Source organism: Dendrobium catenatum, unplaced genomic scaffold (assembly GCF_001605985.2).
Source record: "Dendrobium catenatum unplaced genomic scaffold, ASM160598v2 fragScaff_scaffold_1680, whole genome shotgun sequence".
NCBI lineage: Eukaryota > Viridiplantae > Streptophyta > Magnoliopsida > Asparagales > Orchidaceae > Dendrobium > Dendrobium catenatum.
Window position 1 is genome coordinate 447,415 of NW_021320142.1, and position 17,614 is coordinate 465,028.

The following is a 17,614-nucleotide window of genomic DNA, read 5'->3' on the forward strand; positions in this document are numbered from 1 at the left end:
CGAGGAGCAATGTAGGGAGCTTACTATATAAGGTATCTACAAGACTTGCAATGCCTAGAGGTGTAGAGGTTGTGCATGAAGCTCTCATAAGAAGGGATCTATGGGACAAGCAACTTGTGAAGCAAGTAAGTCAATCGAATGTTGCTAGTACAAGACCTCAATAAGACCAACAACACATGGAGATGAACAGAAGCTCATGAGATGTGCAAAGTTAAACTTTACTCAGACCCTGATGCCTATAAGCCCTCGTCGTCTCCCCCACAACAAACTCATCGATCATCCTAACTCTCATTTGTCCTCTCTTCTCTATTTATCTCTCGCCTCATCTTCTCCTTCACTCTTTTGTCCTCACCTTCTTTTTCTAAACAAAGATATCCAAACAAAGAAGGAAGAGATATCATGTGTTCACCTAATTAGCTCACCACACGTTCGTCTTTTCCCAACACTATTTTGCAAGTAAGGTATAATGCAAAGCAAGCTCACGTCCCCGTGTAAGTACTCTTACAAGCATTTATTGGTTGTGGAGAAATCCTATGTTGAATTACATATTTCTCATGCATGTAGCCCATACATGACTTTCTTGACATGATCAGATAAAGACTCATATACACCCTTATTGGTGCAATGGGGAAGAAACCCATAACTGCCGATAATGATACTTCAATCAGGTTGGGTAAAGTCCCTGCACTAAGTAGATCAGAATAAAAAATAACCCAAGATAACAAACCCATGAAATATTGACCGGATTCATCATCATTATTCCTCTTATCATATGTTTTATAACTAATAGTGATAAATACCCACAATTTAAAATGACAATCATTGCCACAACACACTAAGCATTTAAAGCCTATTGACTAACCTAATCGAAAATTCTCTCTCGTCATTTACAGGTGTAATTATTAAAAGGGTTTGTACCTATGGTAAACATAGAACCAAATTATAAAGTCCTCACAAAATGAGGCAAAACTAAGAGTAATATCTTATCTGCAATCTAATATATCTTTTGAAAATTTAGCCTGAATCTTAACTCTCTCAACAAAGCCGAGTGCGATATTCAAAACTAGTAAAAGAATGCACATGTTAAGGAGAAGATGGTTAGAGGTGCTTAGGTGGATGTATCTCATGTTGAACAGTCTATCCTAGTGTTAAGATGTACAATTGTAACATTCCAAATGAAAAGTAACTACTTCAAGGTACAAACTACAAAGATTTAGTGGCACGTACACTTTCGCTATCAGTAGATTCACTTTAATGTATAGCATGTGTCCTCTCATAAGTGTTGAGTTTATGCACATCTAAATTTGTGTGATTACACGATGTATAATCCTTCAAGATTTTTAAGCTTAAAGAACTTGGTTTGGGGAGGGCTCAATGAGATCTAAAACATTGTCAAATCATTGAATCAAGTGTAAATTATTAAGATAATGCCTCAATAATGTTATCAGGATAAGAAAACATTTCAAAATAGAAAATTTTAGAATAAATATAAATTTCTCTGAATCACCTTCTTGGTTAAATACAGATATTCAATTATCTTGTGGATAAGAACAAGTTAAAATTTTGTTATTATGGCTTTAACTCGAAGTTAATTTAAACTAACTTTTGCTTTTTGATAATGAATTCTTGTGTCCTTAAACTCTCATAAGTAGGAGCCAGAAAGAATTGTAAGGTGTTAATTTCTTTTCTTCTTTATTTGGTCATGAAAAATAAGTGATGATAGAGATCAATTGTACTTAAAGGCTATTAAGTCGAGACAGTTGTTTAAGTAAAAGATCAGAGATAGGGAGAGGTGAAAGAAAAAAAAAAATGCTCGACCCATTTGTGATTATGGAAAATCATCTAGATGGGGTACAAGAAAAATGGTGATGATAGGCAAGTTAGTGGGGCCATTTTTTAAAATGTTCGGAGTGGATGTCTTCTAGTATAATAAAGATATTGTGAGGTTATTATCTCTTATGTCATTATTATATTTCTACAATATAATAAAATGTTTTCAATTTTATTTTCCTTGATAGATTTAATGTGTAGCCTTTCAATTTATGACCCCACGTAGTGGGATAAAGGCTTGATATTGTTGTTGTTGATAGATTTCATGTGTAGCCTCTTGATACTAAATTGATTCCTCTCTCATCTCCAATGGATGTGAAATATTATTTTGGCCAAATAATATAAATCTTGATTTCTTCTTATGGCAGTACACCTCTTTATTATTACTTTATATATTCATCCTACTAGTTCGCATGGGGGATGCCTACATAAATAAATAGGCTTTCTAATAACAACCATCAAACCACCAATCAAAGCTAATAATCTCGATATATAAAATTGGTATCAAATAGGAGTAAGAAATAATAATATTTAAAATATTAATTATCAGATATTCAAATTTTTGAATGAAAATGAATAATATAGAAAAAAAGCAAAATTTAATATTATAAAAATCAAACCAATGATTTTATCCTGACTACTAAGTTTCCCATAAACAACGTAAAAATTTGAAGAAAAAAAAAGTTATTTCATAACACTTACATTAGTTGATAATTTTATTAACATAACTGACCAACAAATAAAACTTGCATATGGCTTTGATTTAAATCTTGAGATCAAGGACAAAATATATATGAAAAAAAAATAAAAAATTATTATAAATAAATTTATACTGTATTGTTAAATTATATATGTATATAAGAAACCAATTTTGCTCCTCAGATATTCCTCATATACACTGACGTCAAAAGCCTTAACATGTATGATCAATCCATTCATTTTCATTTAATTCTGAAAAGTAATAGTAGATTATTAAGTTTAACCACTTCAGTAATTTGAATATTAAGCTTGGGTCGAACAATAGAGGTTATATATATAATGCTTACGTTGTCCACTTTTTCAGAAAAAAAAAAACATACACACAAACACATGTACCAAGAGGGGAGTCATAAACAGCTATTTTATCTTTTATAATAGCTATCCTCATGATGTTTAACCCGGCACACAAAAACTTAGCATGCAAGCACAGATTATAAAAACAGTACCTGATATTGAATGCTTCCTTCAATTGCCCTTTGTTGTCGAACGGTATAACCTCATAAAACAAAACAACTGCAATCAGCGAAATATTATATAATGATCCAACTAAGAAGGAATGAGAAAATGATAAGTCCGCATTCATGGGGTACCTTGAACAAACCATCATATAAATGGAGTCCAATCAATCTACAATCAGGATCAATTATGCCAATCTACGAGCATCGAATCAAATATAAATAAGTAAGATTATATACAAAAAAATATCAAAAGAGACAAAAGAAACATGTAGAATAACCTATGATTGTAGGAATAGGAAGAATATCAACTTGTCACGACCAGACAACATTCGCTTCATAGGCCAAAAGGTGATTTCTAACCTAATGTGTTTGACAAATGATCAAATTCTCTGCCTAGTAGATTTCATGAGCAAAACAATCTTCTTTAGTAACTACATAGAAAATGAGGTTTCAGACATGCCAAGCATCCCAAAAGATTTTTACATGAGATTTCAGACAATGAAACCTCATCAAACTCGATACATCACACAAAAGGTTTAATGGTCCTATTACCTACACAAATTCAGCATAACAGCCTAAAACTACAAAAACTAAAATAAAATGCAAAACCAAAGAATCAACAAATATGTGTTTGGATTAAAGAAAAGTGGAAGAAATGAAATTAAATGGGGCAACTTGTGACCTATTATAAATATTAATTACTTCAATATTTTCAAACTTTTTTCATTTGGTTGAACTAAACTTCCTGCATCCAAACAGAGCTCCCAAGTAATTGCATATACAAAACTGAACCAAACCAATCTGCATTGAGAACAGCACATTTAGCAATCATAATGGTTCACGAGTAGTGATGATCTCTGTTTTGATATTCTAGCCAGACCAAAAATCATCAAACCGAAGGCCCAGACCTCAGTCCTACTAGCGAAGGCTCAAACCTCCACACAAAGGCCCAGTAGCTACGCCTTATAGGAAAACTAAACCCTGTAGACTCCAAGGGCCTTCTAACCTACTTTCGACTAACGTTTGACTAAGGTTAAATCATAGTAAAATTAACCCCAAATCGAACACAAGGATCCCCACTGAGTATTCTAGTGGAGTCAACAGGGTCAAATACATCAAAGTAATTAACCTGAGTCAACCCAACCTCAAGGAACCTAGGTTTACCTATAGTCAACCTTAGACCATAGTTAACCAAAGTCAAAACCTAACATAACTAGGTCAGAACAAATCCTAAATCACTATCTAGGACTCAACCACAATTTTGCTTATCTTGGCAATAGAAATAAGGGCTAGTGAAACCCTATAGGACCATAAGACTCACTGGTGATCCATGGTGAACCAAAGAAAAACTAAACCTAAATAAGTGAAACTATAGTTTAAGGATAATAATAGGCTAATATAGGCTAATTCAACCTAATCTAGGCCTATAATGACAGCATTAAGACTTGCATAGACCTAAGGAACTCCTAAGTAACCTAAGGTAGTAAATCTTAAAATCTAATAGGGCAATTTCACCTAATTAGACCCTAATAGATTAGCCCACATTAAACTAGGCTTAATAACTTAGACCAACTGACCTAAGACTTCTAGAAAACTTCCTAAAACTAACCCTATCCACCTAGGAATTAAGATACATAGCCAAAGCCATAGCAAAATAATACTTTTGTCCTTCGGGATAATATATTAGTTTCTATGCTGCGCTCGATCACAAATAATCTCAATGCATTAAGAATGACAAAATTTTTCCAACATCATCTAGTTGTGCCTAGAAAAAAATAAATTTGATCAGGTATAGAACCAGAGAAAAAGAAACAGAAGTAGCACAATATGAGCAAGCATTGGCTGCAGAGAGATTCAAGGTGTCACTTTGGTTCTTCCTAATTATATTAGGTGCTGAAGTACAAGCTTCGGACCACATAGAAGTGAGCAACTCAAACTTTTATTATGATAAGTGAAGTTTGAACTTGAAACTTGAAAGCCCATTCAGAATACTATTAAAAAGAAGCTAGGATTGCACTCATATAAAAGGAAAAATAATAGAAGTTGTACAAAGATATGGTTAATTTAAAACAAAATATATCTAAATTATATTCCTTTATAATTCGAACAAAATCCAAAAATATAAAATTGGGTTCATTTATTTCATACAAACCAAACATATTTATATTTGAAGTAAATCACACCCTGCAACCAGAAGCCTCTAACAGTACCATCAGTAATTTATGTACTATAATTCAATCTGATTGAGATGAATTTACAGTTCAGACGATTCATAAATAATTATTTCAGAATCTAGAGACTGTCAAATATAGTTCCTTGAACCACAATTCAGTCAAATCTAAAAGTAGCATAAAGCACAATATTCACGCAAACCACAGAACAGGACACAAACACTTTGAGTTTTTTTTTAATAAGATCAACTCTCACTTAAATAAGAAATAAGAAACAAGGAGACTAAAGGCCAATTTACCTGCCCATTGTCTGTTGGTCGACCAATACGATCAGAAACATCCCCCATTGCTCTGCAAATCACAAGTGGTATGGCTATTTTGTATTATTACACAGTTACACTTGAAAATTCCAATTATGAGATTCCTTTCACAATAACAATTCATAGCACCTAATATAAATAAAATCATATCAATGGAAAGAAATCTTTCAAAACTAGAAAAATGAAGGAAAGAAAAAGAAGTTTTCAAGCATCGACCATTGATCTGGTAAGACAACCTTGATAGGCCTGGTTCTGCTTTTACTTTTGTCACAACACCACTTTGGATAGTTTACCATTCATGGGTTACTTCTCAATTTGATTATAAGTTGTTCTAGCAAGCCTTTTGACTGGGTGTATTAAATCTTTTATATTAATTCCAAAATTACTTTACCTTGATTTATTTTCTTATTGTCACTAGACTTCTGTGGCTAAATCTTGAAACATGTAAAGAATTTGTACAGTATTTCTTAATCGCAGAACAATCATTTTCAAAATAAAAAAAACACTAGATAAACTATCTAAGAAAGTTCAATTCTTTCAATTTGAAGAGTGATGTAGGCAAGGGGGGGTCAAAACAAGTTGGATTACATTTTTGGTGAGCCTTAATATTCCCTTCTAAATTCAGCTCATAAATGCTTATTCTCTACTCTTTCAGCTCATAAATCTGAAATTAATTGAGGATTTATTTGATGCATTTCCCCTAGCTTTTGGCCCTTTGATTTCTTCCCCTTTGTCTTCTTGGTTTTCCCCTGGCTGTTGCTATTCCCGTGACTTCTTCTTCTCAGTTCTGGTTGTTGCTGACTTGCTGTTTCCAAAATGTATTCATTTCCCCTTGTTGTGCCGTTTGCTCTCTGTTACCTAGCTACCCATTGGGATTTCTCTGTTTGTCGGTTCTGTTTCTAGCTGCTGTCCCGTGAATATCAACCAGTTCCTGGGAGGTTTTTTAGGATGCTTTATGGTTGACCCTTGGCCTTTCAATCCATGTTTCCTGTGCAGTTTTTGGTTGATGTTTTATAATAAATGCTAGCATTTTGGGAGCTGTTTTTGGATAGAATTTGGACAGCCTTTTGCCCTTCCTCTTCCCCTTAGTTGATTGGTTTTAAATGAAATTTTAGGTGGCTGTTTGGCTCCCCTTTTTGGGCCTATATATAGAGATGTTTTGCAAATAAAAAAGGTTGGTTGTGATAATGATTTTTGGAGATAAAACCTGAGGGTTTTTCTTGGATAGCTTGCGAGCTATGCCATTTCTTCCTCTCCTTGTCTAGGAAAGCTTGCAAGCTTCTCCTCTATTTCTTCTCGGCTTCTAACCTATTTCTTCTATTCGCAAGCTCGAGATCACCTGTATCCTTCTTCTCAACGGATGAAATGCAGTTTTAGGAGTTTATGTTAATGTTTGTAAGTCCTCTTTTATTATAAAAAGTTGTATTGTTTCTTATTTTGTCAAGTATATTGGTAGTTTTGTGTATCCTTGTTATCCTATGAAGAGATGTCTTTTGCTCGCAAAAATTTGGGGCTTCTCCCAAATTTTTGCTTGCATTAAAGAGCCTCTAGAGTCTAGAATCAAATAATATGACCGATAGGTTCTCCATCCATGAAGCAGACCATTAGCTCGACTTATTCAATTTTTCCAGTATTATTCCCACAAAATGCTTACTAAATAATAATGTGTTCCTATATGAAAGGAAATAGATGGAAAATTACTAATGCCACTTGTGCTCTAAATAATCAAACACAGTCCCTAAGAACAATAAAGGGGAAACCCAATGCATGAGATTTTTGCTAAAGTCTGTTTTGTGAAGGACTAGATTTGTTCAGTCGTATCTCTAAATTTCAAAGAGGTTTATTTTGGGATTCAAAACCATAATCTCATCACATTGTAGAAATCTAGAAATTGATACAAGCCTTCCCTCTAAGAACAAATGTAAACCTAATTTGAAACCAAGAAAATCACATTTATTTAGTTATAATACAAGATTTCTTTTAGAATTACAATCATCATTATTAGCCTTATCCTAACAATTTGGAGTCGGCTTTATGAATCCTCACTTTCCATTCATTCCTACTGAACATTGTTGAGCTGTTAAATATACAATAACATCAATAAGCATTTGTCCCACTACAAATGTAGTGGGACAAGATTTCTTTTAGAATTACAATCATCATTATTAGCCTTATCCTAACAATTTGGAGTCGGCTTTATGAATCCTCACTTTCCATTCATTCCTACTGAACATTGTTGAGCTGTTAAATATACAATAACATCAATAAGCATTTGTCCCACTACATGCTGCTACATGAATCCTTTTTCTCCCGTCCTATTAAAAGTCAAATTTTCATTTAAATCTAATAAAAAATGTCATTTCTAATGCTTTCTAACCAATTCTTTTTAGGTCTACCTCCACTCTCTTAACATAAGTTGGATCTAGTATATTGATAGGTACCACTTGAATATTCCAAGTGATTCCTATCGGATCTTCGCCAAAACACCAATATTCCACTGTTTTCAATAGAAAACAGCCACCAAACAGTGGAAAAACTGAGAGAATAGGGAGAAAACGTTGGAAAAACAATAGCAAACAATTGTATTCCACTAGTAGACGATCACAACCAAAGCAAGATACAATGTTCTTCAATTCGAGAGGAAGAACAACTCTCCCACAATCTCCGGCAACGCCAAGAGCCCAAGCAAGAAAACCTAGAACACAAAACTCTTTTCCAAAATCAAGATAATCCCCCCTTTTCCTCCTAACCCCCTAATTAACCACAAAGGAGTTTTACAAAATGTCTAAACAGCCCCTCGCATTCAAAATTTCCCTCCCAAAACTCCTCCTTGGCCCCCGTCGGGTGAGCTCGGTTCCGCCTGTTCCGCCCGCTCTGCGGGTTTCCGCCTCGAGTAGGCGTGGACCGGTCTGGTTTGGACCGGTCCAGCCGACTCAAGTGCCGGCCTAACATATATCTACTCCACCAACTAGGTCATTGGAAGGCCGACATTTTATGTAACAAAATCATCTAAGGCAACTCTCTCTAATTTTATATGCCACTGGAGTTACACCAAACTTTTGCGTGTATATTCATTCACATTCTATAAATAAATGTAAAGCCACTCATCCACCTGATCATCCTCATCTTTGCAGCAACAATAACAACATCGAACATTAATCCCACTAACTTAATTTTATGCTTTTCTTTTAATAACCAACATTCTAGGCCATAAAGCATTGCAGGTTCACCGCCATCTTATAAAATTTTTCCTTAAGTTTGAGGAGTACTTTTCTATCACACAACAAGCCCAATGCATTCCTCCGCTTCAATCATCTACTTGAATTTTACTAATAATATCTCATCTATTTCACCATCGCTTTGAACAATAGACCCAATATATCTAAAACATGTACTCTTTTAATGACTTGATCACCCAATGTCACCACTAGATCTATTACTACTAAAATTTCAGTCCATGTAATTGATTTTAAATCTACTCAAACAAAAACATTTAGACTCTAAGGTTAACCTCCATAATTTCAAAATTTTCACTAATTTCCTCTCAAGTATTATAAAAAAGAAGAACATTATCAGCAAAAAGATACAACAAGTTATATCCTCTTGCAAATGTCTAGTAAGAACATTCCATACTAAAGTAAAAAAGAAATGAGTTTAAAGCTGAACATTGATGTAATCCAACTGAAATAGAAAAATAATTGGTAAAACCACCTCGTGTTTAAACACAAGTAACAACTACTATATATAGATCTTTAATGACTTGAATATAAGCATTATTAACTCATTTATTTTCTAGAACTTTTCAGAGCACTTTTTTTGAAATTTTATCATATGCTTTCTCTAAATCAATAAATATTATATGTAGATCATCCTTACTCTTTTTGTCCTCCATCAAATCTCTCAACAAATGCATAGCTTCTATAGTAGATCTACTTGGCATTAATCCAAACTAATTTTGAGAAAGGCATCATGTCATATGCTCAATTACTCTCCCTCATAATTTTGAAGTATGACACGTCAACTTAAATCCTCTATAATTCGCACACACTTGTGCATCATTTTTATTCTTAAAAATAGGAACCAACACACTCCTTCACTCATCTGGTATCTTCTTAGTCTTCAAAATAATATTAAAAAGTTTAGCAAGCTAAGAAATTATTTGATCTCCTAAGCATTTACACACACTTCTATTAGAATATCTTTAGGTTCTACTAATTTCCACACTTCATTTTCTTTAAAGCATCTCCAACTTCGGTTTTACTAATATGACAATAAATACAAAAATCTATATTTTCATTCAGGGTGCTAAGGTCACCAAAGTCAATTATATTCTCATAACCTTCATTGAAAAGTTTATCAAAATATCTCATCCATCTATGTTGAATATCATATTTAAAAAAAAAAGTACTTTTTGATCTTCATCCCTAATACACTAATTACACTTAAACTAAATCTTTACTTCTCATATCGCTTTGACCAATTCTTCACAAATCATTTTAAAAAATTTCCATCCACGGAAACAAACATCAACCCCTTCTTCTTAATCCTCCAATACTAACTATATCTACTCATCCAATTGAAACATATTCTACCCTATGTTATACATGTTCAAACCACCCCAATCAATTTTCAATTAACTTATCTTTAATAGATGTTACTCCAAACCATTTCTTTAATATATGCATTCTATCATTTATTCTACCAAAATTTATCATGCATCCAACTTAACATTCTTATGTCTAACATGCTCAACTTCGATATCAATAACTTTCAATTTGTCCAACGGTTGGATCCATACAAAATTTCCAACTTAATAACAATTTTACAAATTCCCCTTTAAGTCTCCAAAATATCCTCTCAACACATAATACTCCAAAGGCGCTTCTCTATTTTAAGGATCCAGCGTTTACATTTTTAGAAGTTATATCAATATCTATACCTCCATTATTTTGTATAATATATTCAAGGTCTTAAACCTATTGCACCTACGTATTACTTTATTTAATAATATTGATTAAAATTTATCAATATTAAAACCACAAAATTTGCATACAATAAACTCAATCTTGATTCTACTAATTTTAAGTCCTCTATCTCCCAAACATTTTTGTTCTATTTCTTTTTTTTTTACTTATTCTAGTGAAAATCCAAGCACTTAGAACTATATTATGTAGAAAAAGAATAACACCATGACCTCACTTTGAATATTCTTTGTGAGCATTTTCAAACATCATAAAAAGATGTTGACTCATTATTGATCATTGATATAAAATCCAAATACCATCAAAGAATTATGAACATCACATACTTACGTCCAAACTCATCAACAAAATTCAAAAATTCCAAAATAAATCACATTTTAAGAGACAGAATAAAGGAGATAGATTGAAAGCGGATGAACACGTCAACATGCCCACTAAACCATCATAAGCATAACATGTACTCTAAATCTTTGGATATAATTCAAATAGTAGATAAATATGTATATTTCATCTGAATCGTTTATCAAAAAGAGAGTTAACTCGCAACCTCAAGTAACTTGCACCATTATTAAATTATCTAGGCCACTGGAACAACCCAAGAACAAGATAAAGAATTAGCACAATTTAATTATAAGTGCCATGCCAGTTGACATGAATTATCACAGCAAAGTGAAAATAAAATAGCATACAAATATATATAAATGAAAGAATTATGGAAACATGTTTGGTCTAACTTACTACCTTGTAATTAGCTCTGATGCTTCTCCATCCCATTGAAGCACACAAAATTTGTATCTTTCTGTAGCAATAAAGAGGAGATCCTGAGATTCACCCTGATAAAGGAAAAAACAGAAAAAATGGATAAACAAAAGTACCACGTAGAGCAATATAGCAGAAAACAATTGAAACTACCAGAGGTGAATGCAAACAAAGGAACCCACATGAGGTCGAAAAAGTTCCAGAGTTGCAATTCTTCCGTATATGGGAACATCTAGCATAGGCTGCCAAAAAAAAAATGTAATTGAGCCAAAGCCACAAAAGGGCACAATCTTGAACTATTTTGCAAAAGCAAAATACAAATAAAAGTAACATAGGAAAAATGCACAGCAAGATAGGAACGAAAGCAATAAAGATCACAATTCATTTATGGATAGCCATTATAATAGCATAGTTGGTAAGAATTCATCAAAATTAGCCTTGTCCCAACTATCTAGGATGGCTTTATGAATACTTATTTTGTATTCATTCATGTTGAGTGCTATTTAATTTATTAAATATATTCTATATAAATCTTTGCAAATAACTTTTATCCATCTATCCTTCTTCCGTCTAAATCGTTCAATGTTAATTTTATTTATCAATATAATAGCTGCATTTTCTACTCGTCATTGTATAAATCCAAACCATTTAAAGTCTATTTTACATTGTCTTATCTTTAATAGATGCAACTCTCACCATCCATCCACTATAGCCATTCATCAATTTATCCTTTATAGTTTTACCATGCATTCATCTCATCATTCTCTTTTACATCACAGTCAATTTAGCTGTCATCAAGTTCTTTATTACACAAAAATCAAATCTATAGAAGACAACCAACTTAATAAAAATGTTATAAAAATTATGTTTATACCATCATGATACTCTAATCACTTCATACTCTTAAGATAATTCTCCATTTTAATTACTCAAGCTTAACTATAGAAGATACATCATCATCTATATCTCCACTCTTTTACATAATAATAGATCCAAGAAACTTAAGCCCACCAGAACTAAACAAGGTTTAGAATTGTGCAATAGGGTTCTGAGGGAAATACTTCCGTGAAACTAGCTGTAAGCCTCAAAATAAAAGCAATGAATAGATTAAAAATATTAAAATAAATCATTTAAAAGTAATAATTTGATATCATAATATAACAACTAAAAGAAATCTAAGATAAATAAGTACACATAAAAAAATTTCTAAAAAATAACCAAGTAAACATGTCCTAAATGAAACTAATTATGAGTTAGAACCCCACATTTAAAAGCAACTTCCACTCTCATCACTTAAGGAATTTTCATTAGAGAAATCATCATAATTGATTGCTTTCTAGTGCTCCTCATATCACTTTATCAACATTCTCTCAATCTACTTCATCATCAATCTCAATCGCATTTGCCTTCCCTAATCACTAAATCCAATACAAAACTTATTTAAAATAATGACAATAGTGATCTTTTATAATTTATATTAAATAAAGTTTTATACGGACATTTTATTTTACTTTCTATTTTAATTTGTAATGTTTAGTAGAATAAAAATAGGTTTTTATTTTAAATTAAAAAAATCGCTTGAGCCATTTGGACTTCGAACTATTATTTTTCTTTCAACCCAACACATCAAAAAATGAAAATAGAGGTGTATGACTTAAGGCATGTATCACTAGTTTAAGGTGTGTGCCTCTATTTCCCCGCAATAGGCTACAGCATCAAGGCGCTTTGCATGTGCCTCTCTGAGGAGCACATCAAAGCACAATTTTAAACATGACAACTAAATAATACTTTATGCTATAATAATATTGATGATAATTATAAATCATACTCATTAAAATTGCAAATCATATGCACAATCCTTGTTCTACTAATCTTATAACATTTTTCTACAAAATATGCTTTCCATTGCTCTAATTTTTCACTTATTTCAACAGATGCCTTACTAATTAGAACAATGCCGATAGTGAAACAAAACTGATGCCTCACTTTGAATATCATATGCAATTATCTCAAAAACAAATATGAAAAGACAATAACCACTATTAATCTTTGATGTAACTTTATTGTAATTAAAATTTATTTGCTTGCTTCACAACTACTAAAACTAATTGATAATCATCCTACATATATTAAATAACTTCAATGTAATACTTTTGAGATAATTTTTCCTTGATGCACATCAAATTAACCTTCATAGTACTCGATCATTTGTATTCTTCAAATCAATAAAAAACATATGAAAATTTTTTTTTATGCTATTTAAAAGTTTTCATTAATCATCTTAACATTAAAATCACTTCCATTATGAATCTTCCTAGCATGAAACAAAATTTATTCTCCGATACGGATGGAATTTTTCTAAGCCTAGGTTGCATTATCCTCTCCTATAACTTGATTGTATGATGCATAAGTTTGACTCCTTTATAATTATGAAAATTTTAAATATTTCCCTTATTCTTAAAAGTTGGTACCAAAATATTTCATATCAAATCATTTGCATCTTGTTAGCCTAGAAAATTCCATTAAATGATTAGTTATAAAATTCACAGCAATATCACCCATAATTCTCAATATCTCAAATAGAGGTGTCATCTAGACATAAAACTACACCATAATACATCGACTTTTGAGCTTTGGTTGTGAAGAAAGACTATTTATTTATATTATACAAACGTAAAAATCCTCACTACCTCAAAGGCCCAATGCCCCTCAAGACGGGCATCCACTTAAGGAACAAGCTAAGAAAGAAAAAAGGAACAACGAAAAGAAAAGTAAAACTAAGATAACAAATAAAAAATGCAACCAACAATCTAACGGAATAACAGATAAGAGCATGAAAAGGAAAGAGCTAAATTGAAGATGAAATTGTGGTGACAGTTTCAGGCAAACCAGTTTGTTCGATGACAAAAGTTGAAACAAATGACAAGGAATTTAAAAAATATTCCATATCTGAGCACAAAAAGCTCTAATTAATACAGTTTCAAAGAGCAATCAATTTACATGATCTTTCCTTGCATAATTCAACTATTGTTTACCAAATCAAATACATCACCTTTCAAGTGTAAGACAAGCAAACCTATTTATTGCTCCAAGCCTGCCCTCTAAAGGCTAAGAGATAGAATTTCTTCAAGCATTTAGCTTTTAAACTAGAATTTTGAAAAAATTCAACCACCAATATGATGAGAGAACCCTATGGCTAGACCTAGTCATGAATACAAGGACTGGCATGACCCAATAAATCTAACTAAGCTATATGACAAGCTTGGGAAGCAAAATGAACCCCAATGTGTAAACTGACATGAACAAACCTAGTGCAACTATAGTTTCATGTCAGGTATAGGCAAGTGAAACTCCATGCGATCCAAAAGAACTAGACAAATGTAGGTGTGCGTAATTGAGTTGACCTGACAAAATGAGAGCAAAACCAGGTTCGGACCCAATCTAAATCCCTAGCCTAGCTTGTTCAAAGATTCAAAGTCATCAGACAATATTTCACTTGGCCCAACTCAAGGCTACCGTCCTTCGCCCACCTCTACTAATAGCTGTCTAATACAAGTGCAGGTTTTGGGTAGAAAGTAACTGCATACAAATTGGAACCATGCTTCTCATGAGTGACAACAAAAATATGCCATAATAGTGTCTCTCAAAGATGATAACAGAAACATAACTTAAATGTAATATTTAAAGCATTTCACTTGGTTTATCCTTTTTATTCCTTCTCTAATGCTTATTCAAGTTAATTTGTCTAATTCTGCACGGCACCAAATGTGTTTCAAAAGAATTCTTTGGCAAGTTTATAAAAGCACATGCAATATTCAGCATTACTGTTTCATATCCTTGAAAAAACAGGAAGCTATCTAATTTATAAATCAAGATAAGCCAAGGTCAGTCAAAAATAACTTTGGATACTCGAAGCTATCAAGATATATCTGAAAGGAAAATGACAGCACTTGCTATAATGCAGTCGTTTATGTATCATGTTTCAAATTGCTGTGATTCTCACTATCTTTCAGTTCAACCATGAAAACTAAATCAAAATGCAAGACACGTGATGCCAGCTTCATCCTTAAAGACATGAGCACTAAAAACTACTTTAATCTATTTTAGAAGGGACTGGAAAAAACTTTTCTATTGAAAGAATAAACGACTTGCCATTTCTTGAATTGTAAATAGTGTCATGTACACAATGCTAAGATCATAATTTAATTGCTTACTGAAAGTGATACAATTTCGAAGCTAAAACAAGCAAATGTTATACATATTTAGAACGAAAATGGCATGCATCTAGAAAACAAAATTGGTATACATATTTTGTAGGTGTACAGGAAGTAAGAATAACAAACTCAGAAGGTATGAATATACTAATCATAGAGAAATGATTTCTGTACCTGCAGACCATGAGCAGAAAGCAAATGGATCTCAATGCGAGTGCATTTACTGAAGGACCAAAAAAACGATTTTACTAAGGAGTTAGAATTGTCAAATAACTTCGTCTTCATCAATTGACATTGTCAAAATAACAACTAAGAAATAAGACTCAAAGAAAATTATGCTAAAAAAACCATTAAAGCTACAAGTCATGAGAAAATCACCATGGATTAAAAAAAATATACTAGCAAAGAAAAAAAAAACAACAACGATTCAACAATAAGAACATAAAATAGAAAAATTACATTCTAAAACATCATAAGCTCGGAAGACGGAACCAAAAAAAAAATAAAAAATATGCCACGAACTCTCGCTCGGGAAAACACGGATTGAAGCTTCCATCAAACCACTCATCATAAAAATGCAAGAAACCCATAAAAAATAATAATGATTGCAAAGGAAGCCGCCGATACAAGGAAGCATGGAGGAACAATACCCAAACCTAAAGCCCAAACAAACCCCCACCAGAAAGCAGCCAGAGCAAATGTTGATCACAAGTAAAATTTCAAACTTCGTGCTCGAGCCATAAGAAAACGAAAGCCATTAGACAAGTAGAAAGTAGCGGCGATTACGCGATTATGAGGTTGAGTTCCTGGGGACTGGTGAAGTTGCCGACGCAGGAGTGGGAGACGGCCGTGGGCTTGTGTGCCGTCACCACGTAGTTCCAGAAGCTCATCGCCACAAGCTTCGACGGATTTTTTTCTGTAGAGGCGACCGCAACTAACTAGTCGGAGTGAGTGTTGACGGAACCGGTAGGGTTAAAGGGAGAGGCGCTGAGGGCAACGGAGTACAGAGAATTAAATAATTTGCTCTGGCCATTACAAAAGGATAATTAATCTTATAATTATTATAACGAGTTTTTTTAACATTTTCTGCATGTAATATATATATAATCAAAATTTTCCTTTAATTTTTTGTGAGAGATTAAAATAGTCCCTTATTTTTTTATAAGAGATCAATTTGATCTCTCAACTATTTAAAAAATAGTATTTTTATCCTAACATTAAATTTTGATATTAATTGTATTAAATAACCGAGTATTGTAGTCATTTTTAATTAATTTTTTTATTAAATATAATTTTTTAAAAATACATATTAAACATTTTTTATTAATAATTTTAGTCTATAATGATCTTAGATTAAAATTAGAATTTTTTTTTGAACATTTAAGTCATTTAAGACAAACTCACACACAACGCATACACATAGACTCAAAACCCTAGACCTCTTAGTTGAAAGCCTAAGCTCTCAACCAATAGGCCGAGGAGAGAGCTTAGCTAAAATTTTTTGAAATTTTATTGAAGTAGAAATTTGATGAGCCACAACATTTCTTTTTATGCAACATCATCATGAGTGTATTTATTTAACATAAATAGATACCACTTTCTTAATCCTCTTCATTAAATGATAGATTATTTGATAACATACATAAATTTTTTTTATTTCTAATTAAAATTATTTAGTGAATAATTTCATTAATAAAAATGTTGTTATTAAGTTAATTATAAATGGGAATATTATAAATTTGAATGTTAAACTTTTAAAAGGGCTTGATGTTGAGTTCGCAATAAAGGTACGACTACTTTTTAAAACAACTTTTCAATACAAAAATTTCTAGTTCAAAAAAATTATACTAAAAATTTATTTAAAAATAAAAGATAAAAAAACTATCTCAAATGAAACTTATATCATGCATGAGAATAACTTCGATGATACCAAATCAAAAGCAACTTGCAGCAAGACTAGAAATAAAATATTAGAAATAAGAAGATATAGAATTCGCTTGGGACGACTTTCTTACGGCTGCTTAAAACAACTTTTTAGTATAAAAATTAAAATTTTTTGTATTAAAAAACTGCTTTAAGAAGCAGTAAAAAAACCGTCCGAAACAAAGCCATACATTTCGA

General features: G+C 32.2%; 1 protein-coding gene across 1 annotated transcript in view; it reads right to left on the bottom strand.

Moving 5' to 3' along the window:
- The window catches only part of LOC110104920 (DNA damage-binding protein 1), a 34,661-nt gene extending 18,278 nt beyond the window's left edge, over positions 1-16,383 (bottom strand). The window contains exons 1-7 of the mRNA XM_020834218.2: positions 16,280-16,383; positions 15,668-15,716; positions 11,462-11,521; positions 11,262-11,353; positions 5,518-5,569; positions 3,180-3,242; positions 3,036-3,085 (exon numbers count right to left, since the gene is read on the bottom strand). Coding sequence (XP_020689877.1) covers positions 3,036-3,085; positions 3,180-3,242; positions 5,518-5,569; positions 11,262-11,353; positions 11,462-11,521; positions 15,668-15,716; positions 16,280-16,383 — 470 coding nt within the window. The remainder of the gene's footprint in view (positions 1-3,035; positions 3,086-3,179; positions 3,243-5,517; positions 5,570-11,261; positions 11,354-11,461; positions 11,522-15,667; positions 15,717-16,279) is intronic.
- Positions 16,384-17,614: the final 1,231 nt, after the last annotated feature.